The sequence below is a fragment of the Glandiceps talaboti genome, chromosome 10 (assembly GCF_964340395.1).
Source record: "Glandiceps talaboti chromosome 10, keGlaTala1.1, whole genome shotgun sequence".
NCBI classification, from domain to species: domain Eukaryota; kingdom Metazoa; phylum Hemichordata; class Enteropneusta; family Spengelidae; genus Glandiceps; species Glandiceps talaboti.
In genome coordinates this window covers 21,956,923-21,976,230 of record NC_135558.1, presented here as the reverse complement: position 1 = coordinate 21,976,230, position 19,308 = coordinate 21,956,923, and the positions used below count along the sequence as shown (strand labels likewise).

General features: G+C 34.4%; 1 protein-coding gene across 1 annotated transcript in view; it reads left to right on the top strand.

Moving 5' to 3' along the window:
• LOC144441507 (GTPase-activating Rap/Ran-GAP domain-like protein 3) overlaps positions 1-19,308 on the top strand; it is a 137,328-nt gene that overhangs the window by 84,810 nt on the left and 33,210 nt on the right. Inside the window, exons 3-7 of the mRNA XM_078131092.1 lie at positions 11,608-11,691; positions 13,438-13,525; positions 14,370-14,488; positions 16,102-16,166; positions 17,217-17,280. Coding sequence (XP_077987218.1) covers positions 11,608-11,691; positions 13,438-13,525; positions 14,370-14,488; positions 16,102-16,166; positions 17,217-17,280 — 420 coding nt within the window. The remainder of the gene's footprint in view (positions 1-11,607; positions 11,692-13,437; positions 13,526-14,369; positions 14,489-16,101; positions 16,167-17,216; positions 17,281-19,308) is intronic.

Here is a 19,308-nt window from a genome sequence, read left to right as displayed (position 1 = left end):
TTTTAGACAATTTGTGTTCAACTGATATCAACAACTCATACATGCCAAAGCAAGAAAGTGTTTTCCAAAATTTTAATTTTTAAATGTTTTATGTTTAATTTTGCAAAACATATACATGATATGGTGATTCTGGTTACTATGGCCCCTTTTTTATCAGCATAACAAACTCTCATATGTAGGGTAGGCAGTATGCAAATAAACCTGATTATTATTTAATTTGTACGTCATTTGTCAGATGCATATGTATTTAACCAAACGACATTTTTAAGCCTCGTGTACATTTCCATGGAAAAGGGTATCCTATTTTACACAATGTGTGTTACAACAGATATCAATGATTCCTACATGCTAAAAACAATCCATTATTTTATGAAATTTTACTTTTTTTAATGTTTTATGTGAAATTTTAGAACAATAATCAGCATATTATGGTGATTTTTGTTACAAAGGCAATTGATGTTCATAAAATGACCCTTTTTAAACTCCACGTAGGTGGGCAATATTCAAATATACTTGATTATTATTAAAATTATCATTATTATTACATAATATTATTTAATTATTATTATTCTAAAGAATTATAATAATAATAGTTTTCATAAAAGCTTGTTTACAAAATGCATATTTAGGAATTTATAAAATATATCACTACATTATAAAACTTAATATTTTGCTAACTTATTCCATTATGTTATGCGTGTGTACCTGCTCAGACAACTTGTGTATCCGTACTTTAGCACTATGCTATCCATATAGGAAAATAATGTTGTATCTTTACTTTGCATCTTTATATCACAGTGATATAATTACCCTGTTTTCGTGGTCGCTGCTTGCGTCAAAGGAATTTGAAAAGCTTGTTTTGAACAGATTTCTGCATTATTACCTTACTATGGTAGTCATTTCTTTCTCGTATATCCATTGTCTAGATTGCTATCATGTAGGTTATCAGGTTTTTTAATTTAAATAAAAGAATTCTATGATTCGAACAACGAAGTGTAGCTCACAGAATGGCATGCATATATCACTAATTACGTTTCTTCACTGGAAATATCCCGACTTTCAAAATGTCAGGTAAGCCTTGCAGTGTCTGTCTATGTCCTATGGGAAGACAGACAGGGTTGACATACGTTGGTCTCTTCGTATCCTTGGGCCTTGAATAGTAATAATATCTTGTAAGATATATAATTGTTCCTAACGAAAGATCACGTGTTAGACTAATGACCAAGATACGACTTTCCGAGCAATTGGTTTTTTCCGTGTCCTTTATTGGTCATACAATTAAAGAACGAACTTGACTAGCTTCGCCCATATGACAAGTACTCTCAAAGAGGTTTTAAAATTACATTTTAGCAAGATCATCGATATACGTATTATCCTCTAATTTTGACGATGGATATCGACTGGAGCATCCATGTGTTTTCCTCAAATAGCCAAGAGTGATATCAAATTTCAAATTGAAATAAAATGGATTTAGAGATAGTTTGCCAATATTTCATGTATAAACACGTTTTGTTATGGGAATAATTGGTGGGTTGCAATGAATACTGTACTTAAGTCTTGTATGTCAATGTACTTGTCAACCACATCTCTTTGAAGGTTGCCAAGCCGGATGATGTTCACATTATTTGAAAACTGCAAGCTGAAATAGCGTCTAATCATTACATCATCTCTAAGCAAAAGTCATATTCATTAGGATATGCCTTAATAAGGTACATAAGTCGAGATTCTTGGATAGACATTTATAAATGACGTACACCATTAACATTTCTTGTAGTTTAGCAATAGGAGCGTACTCTGTTGTGATGTCTAGTTCAAATTAATTGAACAGGTACTTCATTCTTCCTGTCCGACAGTCGATGTCATTCTTTGATCTCTGTATTGAAAGCAGCTAGTTAATGTCGTTCATGTTTGATCACGCCCCCGAGTATCAAACTGTGGACTCTGTCTCTGTTGCATTTCCTTGTTTTCAGCACCACTCAAAGGTCTGAGGGGAAGGATAACACTGCTTGATGAATATGTTGCAATTCTTCACTATTCGGCGTCACAGTTCGACACTCTTTATTAATATTGAAAGCTAGCGTTCACACAATATTACATTTACGGATCTCTCTAACAATTTAAGGTCATACATCATTCACCAGTTTTCTCTTAGTTTTGTATTTTGTTTTCTCTGTCCTTCAGTATATAGTAGATAAACCTGACTTTAAATAATATGTATGTAATATTAGCATTTCTGAATGTAAGCAATAGTTCAGTTATTAACATACGATTACTTAAAGGGATTCTAACTTAAACCTAATTCACGTCAATGTGAAGGATAACCAATTGGTTCTCGTATAATTTCATGAATAGAAACCCCACATTTCGTGTCATTTATCAAAGTTGGAAAAACTATCTACGCAGGCACTGATTACGAAACCATGGAAACGGGTGGAAGCTTTTGCTTGCCAGAGTGTCAGTGATTTTTAGTATCATTTCCGAATCTATCCCCTTATGCAATCACGATGATATCATTGCTATACATTTACCTAGACGAATAGTCTATTTTGATGAGTTAATGAGGTTATTTTGCGCACAATCTGCAATTACACTTTTCAACAGTTATCTTTAGATAGGAAATTGTCGTCCAATTGTGGCATATGCCTCACTTGTTTGGGATCAACATCAACAGAACATACCAAAGACACTTGAAATGTATGAAGAATTCACCTGAAGTTCAGCCATACAAGTAGTGTCTCAGACATTTGTTACAAAACTGAACTTGCCAAGGCAGAAACCCACATAATCATTTCAAATGTCACAGCGACGTACAACATCAGGAATAATCCCAATAAAGCCAAGAACTGACATTATCTCAAAAGACATACGAGTAGCAAAAGGCCGTCCTACTTCTTCAATGAACAAGAAACGATCTATACCTTAACTTACTTTATCCATCGTCCACTGACAAAATTTGGTCAAAATCTAAAACACATTCAATGGAGATGTTTCACTAATCTATAAGTTTACATCCTTCAACAACTGAATGAAGATGACATTCATATCTTGGAAAGGTTTGTGGTTGTTATGTGTTATGTATTGTAGCTGCTACAGCTCTGCTACCTGTACATATATTTATGCTAGTTGGTATAGTTTTTGCTCAGAAGAGCATGCAAATGAGCTGCCTACCAGGCATGAATAATCTCTCAATTGTCAATCAGATAGACATGCAAAGTCATGTTGACTGGGGATGGATCAAGAAAGGTGATAATTGTAGGTATTTTGGAAAACCTTGCATATCTGTGTTCAGGCACTCACCAAATTTGGTTGTTCAAAAGAATACTGAATATTATGCAGGGATGTTTTCATTCTGCAGGGCCGTAGCCTAACTAAATTGCTAGGGGCAGAACTTTGTCTTGGTGCAATCATGCATTTAAAATTTTGAAAAGTGGCTAATTTACATATATTTGCATGTAATTTACATAATATGTATTTTAGCATACGCAATTAAATATCATATGTAAGGCCAGAAAAATAAAAAAGCTGGTCAACAGGCAACCTAACCCATCACATTGGGTAGGTAGGTCGATTTCATTTTTTCACAATGCTTGACAAGGATAAAACAAACCATATATAATGACAATAGCAAAATATTTCAGGTCGAGTTTAGATAGAACTTGTTCAGTCATCTTGATACTATCTCATGCAATTTGTCTGCATAGCTACAGTTAGGAAATGTACACAATTTACGGTTAAACAATTGTTAAGCCCGCCAAATGAAACTCATTTATTTTAGCCACCCCTTCTGTCACCTACACTACAGTGGAGATATAAAATTATGTGGTACAATGATGCATTAATATAACAGTGATAGCCAACTACAATAATATTCCGAACGAGATTACTTACACAGGATGTGAATTTCACATGCATAAGGAGATGTCTCTAATTAGCTCTAACTTATACAGGGAGGTACTTAGCCAGACACCTTCCATCTTGTCTTTGGAGAAAGACAATTATGACCTTGATTGCTACTGATTGGAAGGAGACCACTCCAAAGGGGAAAAATTGAAAATAAGACAATGAAAGAGGCCATTTAGAGGCATAAAATATCAAACCATAGACATAGTTTAAAGTCTTACAATGCTTGAATATGGTAATAAAATACCAGAATTGAAACAATTATGCTATGCATTACATATTATCTGAAAGTGTATTTTGTTGTGGCAAAGCTGAAAGATATCTTGCGGATGTGCACTTGGTAAATGACTTCTCCTGAAGTTTAAGTAGGTTCCAAAAAATCACGAATATAGAGCAAAACATTTCAGACTTGTGATGGCCTAATGACTGCTCAGCCCACTCCAATGGTCGTAAACTTTGGCTAAATTTTTTTTAGTGCACAATGGATATGCAGCAGCTTAATTTAATCTCAATTCATGGATGTATGCATCATCAGGGCTAAGTAAACCACTGTATAAGTTATATAATTTGGAATAGACTCAAGTGTATATTGTTAATGTACTATTCAGAAAATATAAAGAAATATCCTTAATTTTGAAACAAATGCGAAGCCCGCTGAAGATATATTGCCCATCACCAGAAAAAATATATGGGTAGGTTGAACAGCTTTTTCATTTTTTCTAGTCTAATGGCGTATCTTTCAAAGTACTAGTAGTTGCCGAAAAGATGTCACATTCAAAGTAAAAAAAAACTTTTAAAATAAAAAAAATTGATGGTGCTTTCTCAAATTAAGTAACACAACAAAATAATCATTCATTCCCAAAACTGTTATGGCCTTCCTTTATATTGGAACCCAAGGTGAACTCATTGAATTCTCCTTGTCATTATCATTATAATGGAAATTGAAGTTTGGATTTTGATGTCGAAGGTACAGCTCTGTTTACAAAGCCAGGGCTATTATATCAAATTATATCAAACAACATTTTAACCAAAGACAACGTCGAACACAATTTTTGAAAGTGGATCTTCAAAGAGTGGATCTTAAACTGAGTACCTAGTTTAATAGTTTTTTCAGGGCCACCAAATATTCCAAAAAGAGATCTGCCGTTTTATCAGTAAATGTTTTAATATAAGGAACAAGATGTAAATGAGATCGAGCGCATCTTCGGAGTCACTGCATGCAGCAGGCGACCTCACGTTGAAGGACTTTTTCCGTCTTTTTAGCTCCGCTGTCAGCGAAAGCTGAAAGCGTAGCTTTAGGTATAGGTTGTATAGAGTATAGAGAGTAGAGTGAATCATACATGTAGGTGTCCGTCAAACTTTTATATTTTCATTATTTTCTCCGGAAGTGACAGTCAGTATTCTTAGATATTTGGTGTGCATGTTCCCTGGGGGGAGGCTATTCAGATTTGTTCATGCCAAGTTGATCTGTGCCATTTTCAATTTTTTATGATTTTTTTTCATAAAATGTCATTTTCATCATCTCCGTGAAAACTTATTGTCAGATTGCTTTGATATCTGGTGTGTTGATGCGCAGGGGGTAGCTTACTCAGGTTTGTTAATTTCAAGTCAGAATATCTTCATTTTTATTTTTTATGATTTTTTTATTGTAATTTGAAAAAAAAATGAATATGTTAATGAGGATAATGACCGACGCCATATTGGAAATCATTCGACGAGACTTTAAGTAAACTGCCACTTTTCAAAAGACACTATTGACGTCAAACAAGCAATGTAATATGTGCTATAGTCATAATTCTACGCATTGGGCGCCCAAATGCATGAAGTGACAAGCGTTTATTCGAAACAGGGTTGTAAACTTCAAATCCAAATTCTGCACCCTTCTACATAATCAGCCAGTCCGCAACGTCCTTATTTGCATACTCTATCCTGATTCGACCAGAAGCTAAAGCTGACCTCATGTGACCGGGCGATTTTCCACAGCAAGCAATTGCAATTCAACAACATAAGACGTTCTTGGTACTCACTAAAATCTCACTTCAGACCCACTATAAAAATGTGATGTTTTCAGATAACATGTAACTTGTGATTAATTCTATATTGTCGTGCAATTTGGAGTGACAGTGAACCAGAATTAAGACAACTTGCGTAAGGAAGGCATGCGGTTGAAGTTATGCAAGAGCAGTCTAACTGCGGACTGTGAATCAACCAAATTTTGTTTATTGGCCGACAGTTCACATGTAAAGTTAAACGACATGAACGTGTCTTGCCATTTCCAAAATGCAAATATTTGGCAAGTAAAAATAATTAAAATAATCACAACTTTAATTTGGCTTCAGACTTTGCATTATGTTTTGCGTATCTTTCCCCGTTTTACATGTAAATCCGAAAAGGTTCTCTCGTCATGTCATCAGTGATCATACCGCGAGGGCCGAGGGGCTGCTTTGAGTACGAGCGAAGTGAGGCATGTTGAGGTATTTTGTTGAGAATTATAAATATTGCGAAATGTCAAGTACAAGGTTTAAATACAATGGAATGATGAAAAAAAATGGCCGAGTCTGCTGACAGGCGCCGCGCCGGTCACAAGAAACACTGTAAATTCCATCTTTCTTAGTTTCCGTACGGCGACAACCCCAGGTACCCGGATGCACGAGGGACTAACCCGGAAGCAAGTCGTTGTCAGCCATACGTTACAGTGGTAACATCGTCCGAGAAATCGCTGCGTTCAGAGTGTCATTATTCACAGAATTGTTGTTTTCGAGTGAAAACGCGTCTTGAATTGTATAAATCTAACAAATGAAGACATGTCAAGTTATATTTTTAAAGTTGTATCGCTAGTTTGAAACGATTTTCTCACGTACTATCGAGGCTTACTTGGACTTGGACCTTACTCCAGTTCATCGGGAAGTTTAGCCAGTCCTATAATTCTTTCTGGTTTAGTTTACAACACTTTTGATCACGCAGATTTTGTTGTTGTGATGAAAAGAAATTTAAAAAAAAAGACCACTTCAACCATTTCGTTGTGTTTTCTTTATGAAAGGTAATAGAACATGAACGAGTGTTACCACTGTAACGTATGGCTGCCAGAACGACTCTCTTTCTGGTACTTGGCGGGGATTGTCGCCGTCCGGAAACTAAGATGGCGATTAATACATTTCTTCCCTATATATATCTACTCAACTTGTACAAGTTGAATGTTGTTGACTTGGTAAATTTGTTAGAAAATTGAAATTCAAATTGCCTCAAAATTATTTTAGATCCCTAGTTTATTTCATTCATCATTAAAATTTCCCAGGGTTAAAGCTGTAAGACAATGGAATTATTTATAGCCAACCTCAAAATCATCTTTTTTTTTCTTTTTCTTGTGTGCATTTCCCAGTCATTTTTTTTCTGAGATTTTGTGCAATTTTTCATAACAGTAGATTTTTGTTATAAAATTGGTGACTATGGTATAAAAGTACAATACATTACCAACTTCTGTGTAAAATGTGTTTTACAGTGAGACATCATATGAACCACTAACCACTTTAGTGCATCGCTAAAACAAAACTGCATAGTGAAGAGCTGAAGAACTGAACCACTTCTACGTGTCACCAAAATAAAAAATAAAATTAAAAAAAAAACAGCGGAGCTATTCTGACCGATAGGTCGCTTGTTTGGAGTTTCACTCTCTGACACTATTGCGACTTGCTATCTTGAAATGATGGAGACTTTCTAATGTTACTCGCGGAAAATGCACAGTGCATGTGCGCACTTCTTTTGTACTTTCCCGCACAAAGAATTTTTAATTTGCTACACCGCAAAAAGTTAAAATGTTTAACTGGACACATTTTATTCAAAGTTAAGCCAGTGTACAATAGAGATATAAGATATATATTAGCGAAGGGTCAGTGTACAGTCACTTTTGAGTGAACCATCAATTTAAATCGTGCATGCTAGGAATCGTCACGTAAATAACGATTCTAATAACATCGCTATGTATTCAAAAAGTAGCTTTTTTCTTTCAAAACAAGATAATCGACTTAACACATCAGTTTTTCCATGTTACCTGTAGTGTAAAATTGGGAACTATTTTGATTGTTTACTATCGATTACACCAAATAAGAACACGGAGATGACTGACAAGGTTAAACCTTACAATTTCGATTTAATGTTTAAAAACTTGTAAATTGTCTTAAAGTTCGTATTAAAGGGCCAGCTATATTGATGAATAGGCCAATAACGTAATTTTTATGATAGATTTGGCGGTCATTTAGAAAATAGCCGCCATCTTGGATTTTCAAATGTGCAATCGAATGAATTAAAAAAAATAGCCAATTAAGAACATTTGTGCAAAGTTTCATGTTTGTATCACAATTTGAACGATACCCCTGTTATCTACTCTACTATAAATCACTCATTGATGACTGGCTTCGGTCCTCGTCATCTTTCTGACCTCTTTACATCCATGGGCATTATTGTGATGATGAGGATTCACACATTGTTGAAGAGGAAATTACAAGAAGTAACAAGAAGTAGTGCAGTTGGGGTGTTTAGAATTAGGCAAGTCCTGTATATCGGAAGGAGGACGATCGGCCTTGACAAATGCAAATGTATGATGCCTTTCATCTGTACTGCTTCTACCGTCGACTTCACAATAAAGTAAGATTAGTTATATACTTACATGATTTTTCAGTTACCACAAGTGTAAGTATTGGTACTGAACGGAGTGATTCGTAAACACGCATGAAATTGGGTAGATGATCTAACTAACGAAATGCGTGGTGAGGAATATGTTCATTGATAATGTTCATAGGTTAGATACAAAGGGTTTATAAAATGTAGTGGTTGTGAAAAGTCACACCATGATGTGAACCTAGGGGTGAATCCTGTAACCTATCAATGATTTGACGCTTGACGAAGGCATATATCGATTTTGATAATACAGCTACTTTATACTTTCCATGTTGTGTAATAAACCATAATCTAAAGCATTGTTCACTCAATTTTACCTTTTGACATTTGGCAAACCATGACCCGTTAAAAAGGCGTTCGTAAAACATGTAGGTTGTTTTGCTCGTTACCTAGCTAGGGTCAGAGTAAGCTCATCCTTAAATATAATCACACTAAGGGCTTCGGAAGAACCATACAGGTCAGACATCCCTTAATCTCTTAGTTAATTGGCAATATGAGATTCAAGATTCATGGAATGTTCTCTCAGGAAAGACGACCAGTCAGACAAACCGTGCCAAAGATAACCGATTCCCATTGATCTCAAAGTTGATAAAGTCCTCGATTTCCCCTCAACAGATTAGTCCTATGACAGTGGAGCTGTATTCCGACATTATGAGGCTGCTGCTCATTTAGCCAACAGCGATCGTACCATCAGAGGTCTTAAGAGACCATTTATTGCACTGAGAAACCTATAAATTCGCCTTTAATTACACGCTTTGCTGGAATACATAGTGATGGAATGATAAGGGAGACTTTAGTAGCACTGCAGGCTTTAGAGACAGGGCAAACCTGATCAAAGTATTCGAATCTGTCTATCTATACCATCGCTGTACAATGACACCTAATACTTACTTTGCGTCATGCTATTCCAAAATGGCACTCTGGATATAATGTCAAACAAGACAGTTTTACCTTGGTACAGGTAGACACCTTTTATCATTATTATAGGTAGACACCTTTTATCATTATTATAGGTAGACACCTTTTATCATTATTATGAACATTTACACAACTGGTAGTTGTATTAATACCACGCCACAGTATTAAACAATTTATCAGTTGTCCCATATACAAAATCCCCAACTCAAGGTACACAGGAAAAATCAAACATTTTAGAAGTGCATTGTTCGATTCGATTAGTGTGTGTGTTCCTATTGTATATCTATATGTGTATGTGTTTGCCTGTCTGCGTATTGTTGTATGCGTCTAGCAAACACATTTTAATTATGTTTTCGCGTGGAATGCATTATATCTGATCGAGAACGTCGATCAGCGGTAACAACATATTGCCCTGCTTACCTTAGTTGTAAGATGAAAATATGAACTAACAACATTCCAACACAACTCAAGACATTGTTCCTAATTGCTGACGTTATTATAACAAACAGAAGCTGTAAACTTTCTGATAATTGTATATGTCGTCAACAATTACTGTCAATATTCTTTAGCTTACTAGAACGCTTGTTTCTGTCGTGACGTCACGTATGCTTTTAACGAACCGAGAAACAAAATTTTAAATTTGATTATAGTGTTGAATCCGTTTATATTGCCAGCATTGATGAAAAGAGCCAACTGTGTATTGACACTTTATGCTACATCCTGGTGTATGATAACAAGCACGTGGAGTTTAGATTGTATGTGTAAGCATAACTTGTTATTCAGTTATCTCCTTGTACTTTGTGTTACCTATTTACAAAGTGTTCAAATGTTTTGCATATCATTATAAGGAAACTACCTTTGTTAACACCTTAATGAACTTTCTAAAAACAGTAATTCCATAAATTAAATAATTAATTCAAATATAAAAGTATCAAATGACAAAGAATAAATAATGCTGAACACAAAGTCCTGGACATTTCGAAAGTATATTCATTGTTGATAGTCACATTGTCTGCTTGTAATAAAGTGTCTACATGAAGGGTTCTCATTCACGTCTAAGTTGTTTATAACTTATAGTTGGCTCGTTTCACAAATTTACTCTAATCTTTGTGTAGACCCCTGGGCTGTAAGGTGTTCAATCTTCGCGCACAAAACGAATTCCACTTTTTGTGTGATAAGCACCTTACAGATAGCTTGGCCTCCGGTATATTAGCTACATCATTCCCAACCCAATTACCGAGAACCGTTAACGACATGCAAATGGAATCTTTCTCAAAGTCTTCACAAATCATCCGTGTGTTACAGTGTTAGATCACCATCTGAAATCGCACATCAGATCATCCCTTTATTTCATCGATGAGATTGTACATATGTTAGCAACCATGATCGATAATAACCCAACAGTTGTGCTATGTGGAAAGGATACTAGTTGTGACTCAAAGGTTTAGAAGCTATTGAAAGTAAATGTATAATATAAACCTAAGGATAACATGAAGATATACGTAGTGTTACGTCATTGTCGAATAAGCCAACATGGTCACCAAGAACGATTAACTTTATCCCAACTTTCTTCATTGACTCCATCTATTGTACTTTACATCTCAAAATATGACAAGGGTAATTCCCAACAGAGTTAATGGAAAACATGTACTCGGCCCGACATTAATATATTGTTTAAGACATTACGTTATCGACCATAGATCGATATAAATGTAACACCATATATCGATATATTATGTAAGGCATCGCATTATCAACCATACATTAATATATTGCTATCAGACCACACTCCCTTTATCACGATACGGGGTGTTTGCGTCATGGTTTTTTTCCAGCAACAGACCGTGTTGTAAATATGAAACTCATACTTAGATATCCGGTAAACTTAGGATAGTTCTTATGGCAAATCAATACGCACGGAGTCAATTCAAAACAAGGACTATTTGTTTATCGAAGAGTTGTCCGAATCCATTTCACCGATAATTGTGAGAGTGAGGGACAGTTATGCAGTCTAGTTGTGTACTGAAGTAATATCTCAATCAAATCTGTTTCCTATTTAGTTGTGGTAAATATTGTATTTCATTTTGATTTTGATTTGGGTTTTTTTCATTTCAGCTCATATCATGTGATGCTGGTGGTGCTATACAGAATGCCGGCCGATTTAGGGTAGAAGATGGTGAGCCACGAGATGAAGTCCATGTAAGTACCAAACGGAAAGGATGACAGTGTACCAGTTTATTCCACCTTCACGTCATTACATTATTTGTAGTTTTTATAATGACATTTAATAACCATACAAACTTTACTGAACAGAATAGACCTGAGTTGAAACTTAGACGGAGTATTCTTATATAAAATTGTACAATATGTCAGCTATTTACTTTAGGTATATTTCAAAGGAGAAGTGTGAGTATATTCGCCTGCTTTGTTATACCACGATCAATGTGATATAGAGACTATGGCTGCACCTAGTACGTGCAAGATATTCGTATTGCTGCACCACGATCCCTGTGATAGAGTGACTATGTCCGCACTTAGTACATACATGATCGGTTAAATTTGTTACACCACTGTCCTTGTGATAGAGTGACTATGGCTGCACCTAGTACATGCACGATATTCGTTTTCTTGCACCACTGTTTTTGTGACTGTGGATTCAGCTAGTACATGCATGAAATTCAATACGGTTCATTTGACAAGTGCTATTCAGAATGACTAGAGTGAGAATATAGCGAGTACTGGCCCCTTGTCACCTCTAGCAATAGCCTGACCTATAGTACTTCAATTCAATCAATCTATGAATGTTAGCTAGTGAAATTGTATTCGCTCGCGTAACTTTTGGATTCCTTCCATAAATAATCATAATCAACCCTGCTTGCATCTGTTCTTATTAAAATCGTCGACTCACCAGCTCGATCTGTGTATAGAATCCATTCAAGTGGATATATGCATTGATGTGCCCATGGCATACCTCATTAGTCTTCTTGATTAGAAAGTCTCCAGTCTGGCCGCAGTTTGAGTACAGCGATTTATAATTCTGCTGATGTAGAAATCTTGCCCCATAGAGTAAACCTGTTAAGTTGCCTGTTAAATTTAGTCCACTTGTTAATAACACAAATTGGCAAAGTGTTATCAATTGTAATGTTTCGAATGGTTTCAAAATGTAATAATAATTTGATTATTAAATACAATTAGATTGATACCTTTAATGAATTAATAACGACAACGCTACAAAAGTATCAACTCAGTAGAGACTATATTACTGTTGTTGTTGTTGTTGTTGTTGTTGTTGTTGTTGTTGTTTTAAAATAATGCATTGTTTACATTTGTTTGTTCATTCTTTTTATTCCAAGGAATAAAGAAGACTCATGTACTCACAAATAAAAAGCAGGGAACAGGAGATAGTCACCAGGATTGATTTCAGTCCTTCAGTTGGGATAATACATTTGAAAGCCAACAATAGATGTTGTGATAGTGTAGTCATATAATTCGTCCTATTGAACAGAATACCATCAGTGTCATGTTTGTTTTGTCAAGGGTAAAACCTGTAGTTCTACTTTCCACGATGAAAGTGTACATCCATTATAAGCATTCACTCATTCAGATACTTGGTACAGTTGTTGTTGCCACTTTGTAAGCCCAAGGAATGAACCCCCACATATATGATAATTGGGCAATCATTACACAGTATTCTTACACTTGCCGTCTTTTAAGGGTTCCTACAATTAGAGTTATTTTCCAACAAATATGCCACTTTGCTGCAATATCCCTGTTCATGTTGAAGTGGCCACATATATTCTACTCCCCATTAAAATGGGCCGCTATTTCTCAGTTTTTACATCATATATTTACGACTAACTCCTCTTCCGATGTTCTTTGCGTTGATATGTTCAATTAAAACGGAAGTGTTTGTATTACCTATATCGTTTATTTTATTTAAACTAGATTCCAAACGCCGGAACGGGTACTGATATTCACCTAGAAAATCCGGAATACCAGACAAGGTGGTATTTTAAGTATTTCCTGGGAAAACGTGAGTATACTTTCAACGGGTGCCTGAGTGGGACGTAGTCTGTATAATGCAAAATTAATGTGTTTAACAATATTTACTGATCTACAGTATTGATTGAAGCTTTATTATTTAACATGTTTCAGCAACGTTAACAAGTCTAGACATAATATCTTGCATTTGTGCGAAAAAATAGAAAGACTCAGATCACGTTATATCTATAACTTTTTACATGTATGTTACATACACACTTATATTTATGGTGTGTGAACATGGCATAAAACACATCCTCATATTCGCACAATATTCCCAAAATTTATTTCTCCATAGGCTATGTCTCAGTATGCATGTAGATGTTGTATTTACCATACTTTCCGAGTGTTACTCCTGTAAAATTTAATGTACAATAGATGTTGATTAAACTGGGTCACACGAATCAGTTTGGCTATCAAAGCTAACCTTATCGAATATTTGAAGTCTAATTGTACAGTGAAAGACACAATGAAATTGCCGTATAATCTCGAAATTCAGTGGTGTATTAAACGACAATACATTCCTAATAATTTTGGTGAACACTTAAACCTATTGTCAATGACACGTTGAGATAGCACCAATTTCCAATATAAATGCGTCAGGCAAATATTCTGACGTACGGATTAGATTTAAATACATGAATGAGAATATCATATACCTAACACATCGTATTCTGCATTATAAATTATGCATCTTGTTTCCTGCTTAGCTGTCGCTTCGGTAAATGACACGTTCTGTATGAATCTTTCAGCAACCTTTGACCTTTCAATATAAAAAAAGACATTTGACTTTAATCCTCACGTGTGCATGTTTTTTTTCTTCTCACTTTCAATAGTTCATCAAAACTATGTTGGTGCTGACGCGGACAAGAATGCATTCTTTCTGTCCGTAGTGTTAACCGACGCCAATAACCACAATGTGCCACAGTACAGAGCAATACTATGGAGAAAAACGGTAATGCAACTCAGAATTCCGTACTTCTTGAGAATATCAGAGGAGCTACAAAATATACTCTCTTTTGAGTAATGATTCGTGTAATATCAAAACCAGTCACTTGACAGGTCTCTTTGACCTCATTTCCCGCTTCTAGGGCTTAACTATATCATACTTCCTACCTTTCGCATAATACAAATTTAAGATGTCAATCACAAACATCATACAATGCCAACGCAGTCCAGATGGAGTAAACAATAAAACAGTATATCATGCAGATATGTTAATATCTGAAAAGAATGCATTGTAAGGGACCAATATCGGGTGTATATTGATTCAGTACACTTTGAGTATTTTCTGTCTGGAAATGAGATATAAACAAGAAAGTAGACTAGACAAAACACAAATTGTTGACGAATGAAATGGTTTTGTTGCTATCTGAGATGGCCACCAACAGTTCCCTTAAAAACTGTTCACGACAATAATCCTCAAGTCCATAACGTCATATAGAATGAATAAGAGCGTTCATTACTGTTTGAAGATTCTCCGTCACAATTAGTTCTAAACAGTTATGAAGAATTCAGATTTAATATCTTGATCTTGCATTATAATAAGTAATGTACAATATATAATATTTTATAAGTGACAATGTTTCTGCGAGAGAGAATTGTTCCCGTTTTGTTTTTGTTCAATCATTGTCGCGAAACCTCTCCTTTTTCCGGGAAGCCAATTAATACGATCAGATTCTTGAAAGCGGCCATGTGTATGAATAATACACTTTGAGATGTGACGTATGTTCGACACCTTGACCTTTTTATTTTCATGAATGCGTTGAAAAATGAAGCTGACTAAACACTAAGCCGTTTCCATGGTGATATCGATGTTGGCCTCTAAAGTCGTTGCTCCTTGTAATCACTTCCGCTCATATTCGTTTAACAGGGTTTTTTTTATAAAATAGCTTTCATTGGTTGGTTGATATTATTTGAGCACTGCTCAAAATGAAGGACGGTGCCCTAACAGATTTATTTAGCTTTTTTCAAGGAAAGATCCTCTAGAGGAACTTATTTGATAAACAAGGCTTGCGATGTGTCATTAATTCGATTAATTTACTAGCCCCGAAACTACATGATGTTGTGAAATAAGCATTGTGTTTTAAATTTATCTTGTGTCATATAGTATAAGAATATCCATTCAGGTTAGATTTAAATTTCCTTATTGTGTTTGTACCTCAGAAGCCGATAATGCCCTTTGATTTTGAATGAATTAGGATCTTGAAACAGTACTTATCATATTAATGCCCGCGGCTTTTAATATATATATGAAAATGTATGGTAAAGTTTTGTTTGCATGCGCTGCTTTTACAACACGAGAAATGATTTGGATGAAAATAGCAAAGGTTCATTTTTGTTTCTAAACGTTCCATACTTAAATAGTCGAATACAACAATATGAAGACATAATTTAGTGATATATTACTACATTGTTTAAAATAAGCACAGTATTGGATTGACATTAACTAGAAGGCTGTGTAATCAATAGATTAGCATTTAGCATTTAGGAATCGTTGATCACAGAAATATTAATATATTAAATGGCGGCGATTTCTATATGACTTCTTTTTTTATTTGTTTTCAGGGAACGCAGAAAATTTGCATCCCTTTCAACCCAACGAAACCATTGTCTGTCAAGTCAATTCTCAAGTAAGTAGCTATGCAAGTAATCCAATTATCAGCTTGATGCAATATAAATGTTTTTCTACGAATGGTTGCTATTGTGAGTTTATTACTTGCCAGTAAATTGTACTTTTTCGGTCATTTCCTTTTATAATACTTAGTCTATGAAATATAAATCCGTCAGCTAGCCACAGCATTTGAAGTTAACTTTTTGTTGACTCCCAATTCACTTTGAGTAATTTAAATGAAAGGGCCGGTTTAATGTTTATTATACCCAAACAATCATACCGACGATTGCTGTAAATAAAATGAGGCTCGCACTTTATATATAATCCTTGTGTGAGAGATGACGATGGGTTATATTTGGGTGAAACTTCAATCTTGTCCTGCTAATTAAAGTATGACCAATTTTGTTCATATATATCTCACAATTTTATCCCACATTGCTGTTAGTATTCTAAAAGAAAATAAGTCTCGAATATAAATATAGATTAAATTTTGAGCATTATTACCCTTCAATATATTGATTTTATTCCCAAGTCAAATACATGATTATATCATAATACCCTCATTTTCTATCAATGACCAGTAAGCCTCTGATGGCTTGCCATTTCATAATATAGCTGACATTTGGATATATCGTAGAGTGGATTTCCAAAAGAATAATTGCCATCTTTTATCTTTTCTGAAATTCTTAGTTTTTGATTGTGGGGGCATAATAATAAATATGCATTAGACCCACTGTATAGTTTATCACGTTTACTGAATTCCCACAAGAGCGATGATGGAGCTATTTCTTTCGATAAAATAAGATTTTAGATAAGGTAGCTAAAAGCATATTTAAAAATCATCGAATAGTTTAATCTCAGAGGGAATAACTCATTTATTTTTAGGACACATCCTACAATCCTGTGCTGGGCTTACTTGTACGATTGTATCAAACAAGAGAATATAGAGTTAAACAGTTAAAGTCTTTCCATCTTTTTACGTAATCTATTTAAGTTCGAATGACATATACTACACGAGGTGCATTAATAACAAATTGCTAATTCATGTACACGTTATCTGTTTATACAGTCGTTTTGAAATGAATAAGATAGACAAGGGGCCAAAAGAAATCTTTAATCCGGAAATTCAGAAGGTATGTGGGCATTTATCTCTTTCATAAATACAAAGCCATATTCGCGAATTCGACAATTGGATAATTGCAAAGTCAGTCAAACGGTTATGTGCTATGGGATTATTTTTTTTTTACATTTACATATGTATCCAAATGTATCACACTAAGATAATACTGTAGTATTTCCAGTTTCAATTTCAATGTTAAGAGAAAATCTGATTTTGATTGACATGTATGCGCATATCTCTTGATTCTAAACATTTAATCGGGCAATTAATAATGTCCATGATATCCAAAAGTGACACTGTATAGATGAGAGTCCTTAACATCCATACAAATTATATCACTTTTTATAGAAATTATTACAACATTAATGCATTAATGAATGTCTTGGTGACACTATTTTCTTTGAAATAAATGCTAACGTTTCGAAGTCTGTTCACTGTTGTATTTCCTTTGTAACTTGAAGTAACGTGGTATCTTCTTATATATATATATATTTCTTATATGCGTCATTCAGGCTTCTTCTAGCCATTAATGACCCACCTGACTGCACACACACAACCTTGCACTGTACAAACACAGTCAGCGAGTCCATCCGCTCACCCATACATCTGATTATCCTTTTGGTGAAACAGACAATAGTGTAAATCAATAGTGAAATAACAGACTCGTCTTCTAATTCTTTTATTTGTATATATATATATATATATATATTTATACATACATACATACATACATACATACATACATACATACATACATACATACATACATACATACATACATACATACATACATACATACATACATAGTAAAAGAGAGTCCTATTAAGGTAACAACATGGCAGTATCATTCTGTACCTCAAGTAGAAACAATACATTTCCTGCCGAATGTTCAGTCGCTTCAAACACAATACACCGCAAGCACTTCATAAATATTAATTATCGCGCATGATACAAGATTGCTTCTATCACCACATGCGCACAGCCTAGAATTGAGTATTCCATTCCATTGCATACATAATATTGAAAATCTTAAATTGTCTATTATAACCTACATAGGGCACTATACTGTCTATAATTTTACTATAAAATGAAACGTTCGAAATGTACAGTCATATTTTTACCTCCCGTAAGGGAGTGTTATGTTGTGCCTTTGTCTGTCTGTGTGTCCGTGTTTGTGTATGTATGTATGTATGTATGTATGTATGTATGTATGTATGTATGTTATGTATGTATGTATGTATGTATGTATGTATGTATGTATGTAATGTATGCATGTATGTAAGTATGTATGTATATTATTAATAATAAATAAATAATAATATGTATGTGGACAGGATATCTCAAAAACTACAGAATCGATTCTGATGAAACTTCCTGCACATCTTTTATATGCCAATGGCAAGAACTGATTAGATTATGGTAAACATCAAATCAACATTAATTAGTAATTTGCATAATTAATGATTTTCTAATAATTAGGCTATGTCTTTGGAATGGATACTTCAAATTCAATATAAGTTGGTACATACGTTAACCATAACAAAACGCGTGTGACCTATACATTTTGTGTGTACAGATTTTAATTTTAATGAATAATTTACATAATTAATGGATTTTTAGTAATTAGGCTATATCTTAAGAATGCGTACTTCAAATTCAATATAATTTAGTGCATAAGTTAACCATAACAAAGCACATACATGTGCTATAAAGTTTGTTGATGTAGCTTACAGGTTTAATAGAAAATTGCATGATCAATGACTTCCTGTAGTTACGCTTTATCTTAAGAATGCAGGCTTCAAATTTCATGTAGTTTGATATATCAACCCTACAATAATGCGCACCTGTCCTTTGAAGTTGTTGATATAGCTTTCTGAATGCAAACTTAAAATTTCACTTAACTTGGTACATGCAGCAACCATAATAAATCATACGTGATGATGTAGTTATTATTGGTATACCTAATTTGTATCAATAATCATTTTGATAATTAGGCAATATCTTTTCTAATTCATGCTTTAAATTTCAGATACTTTAGTAC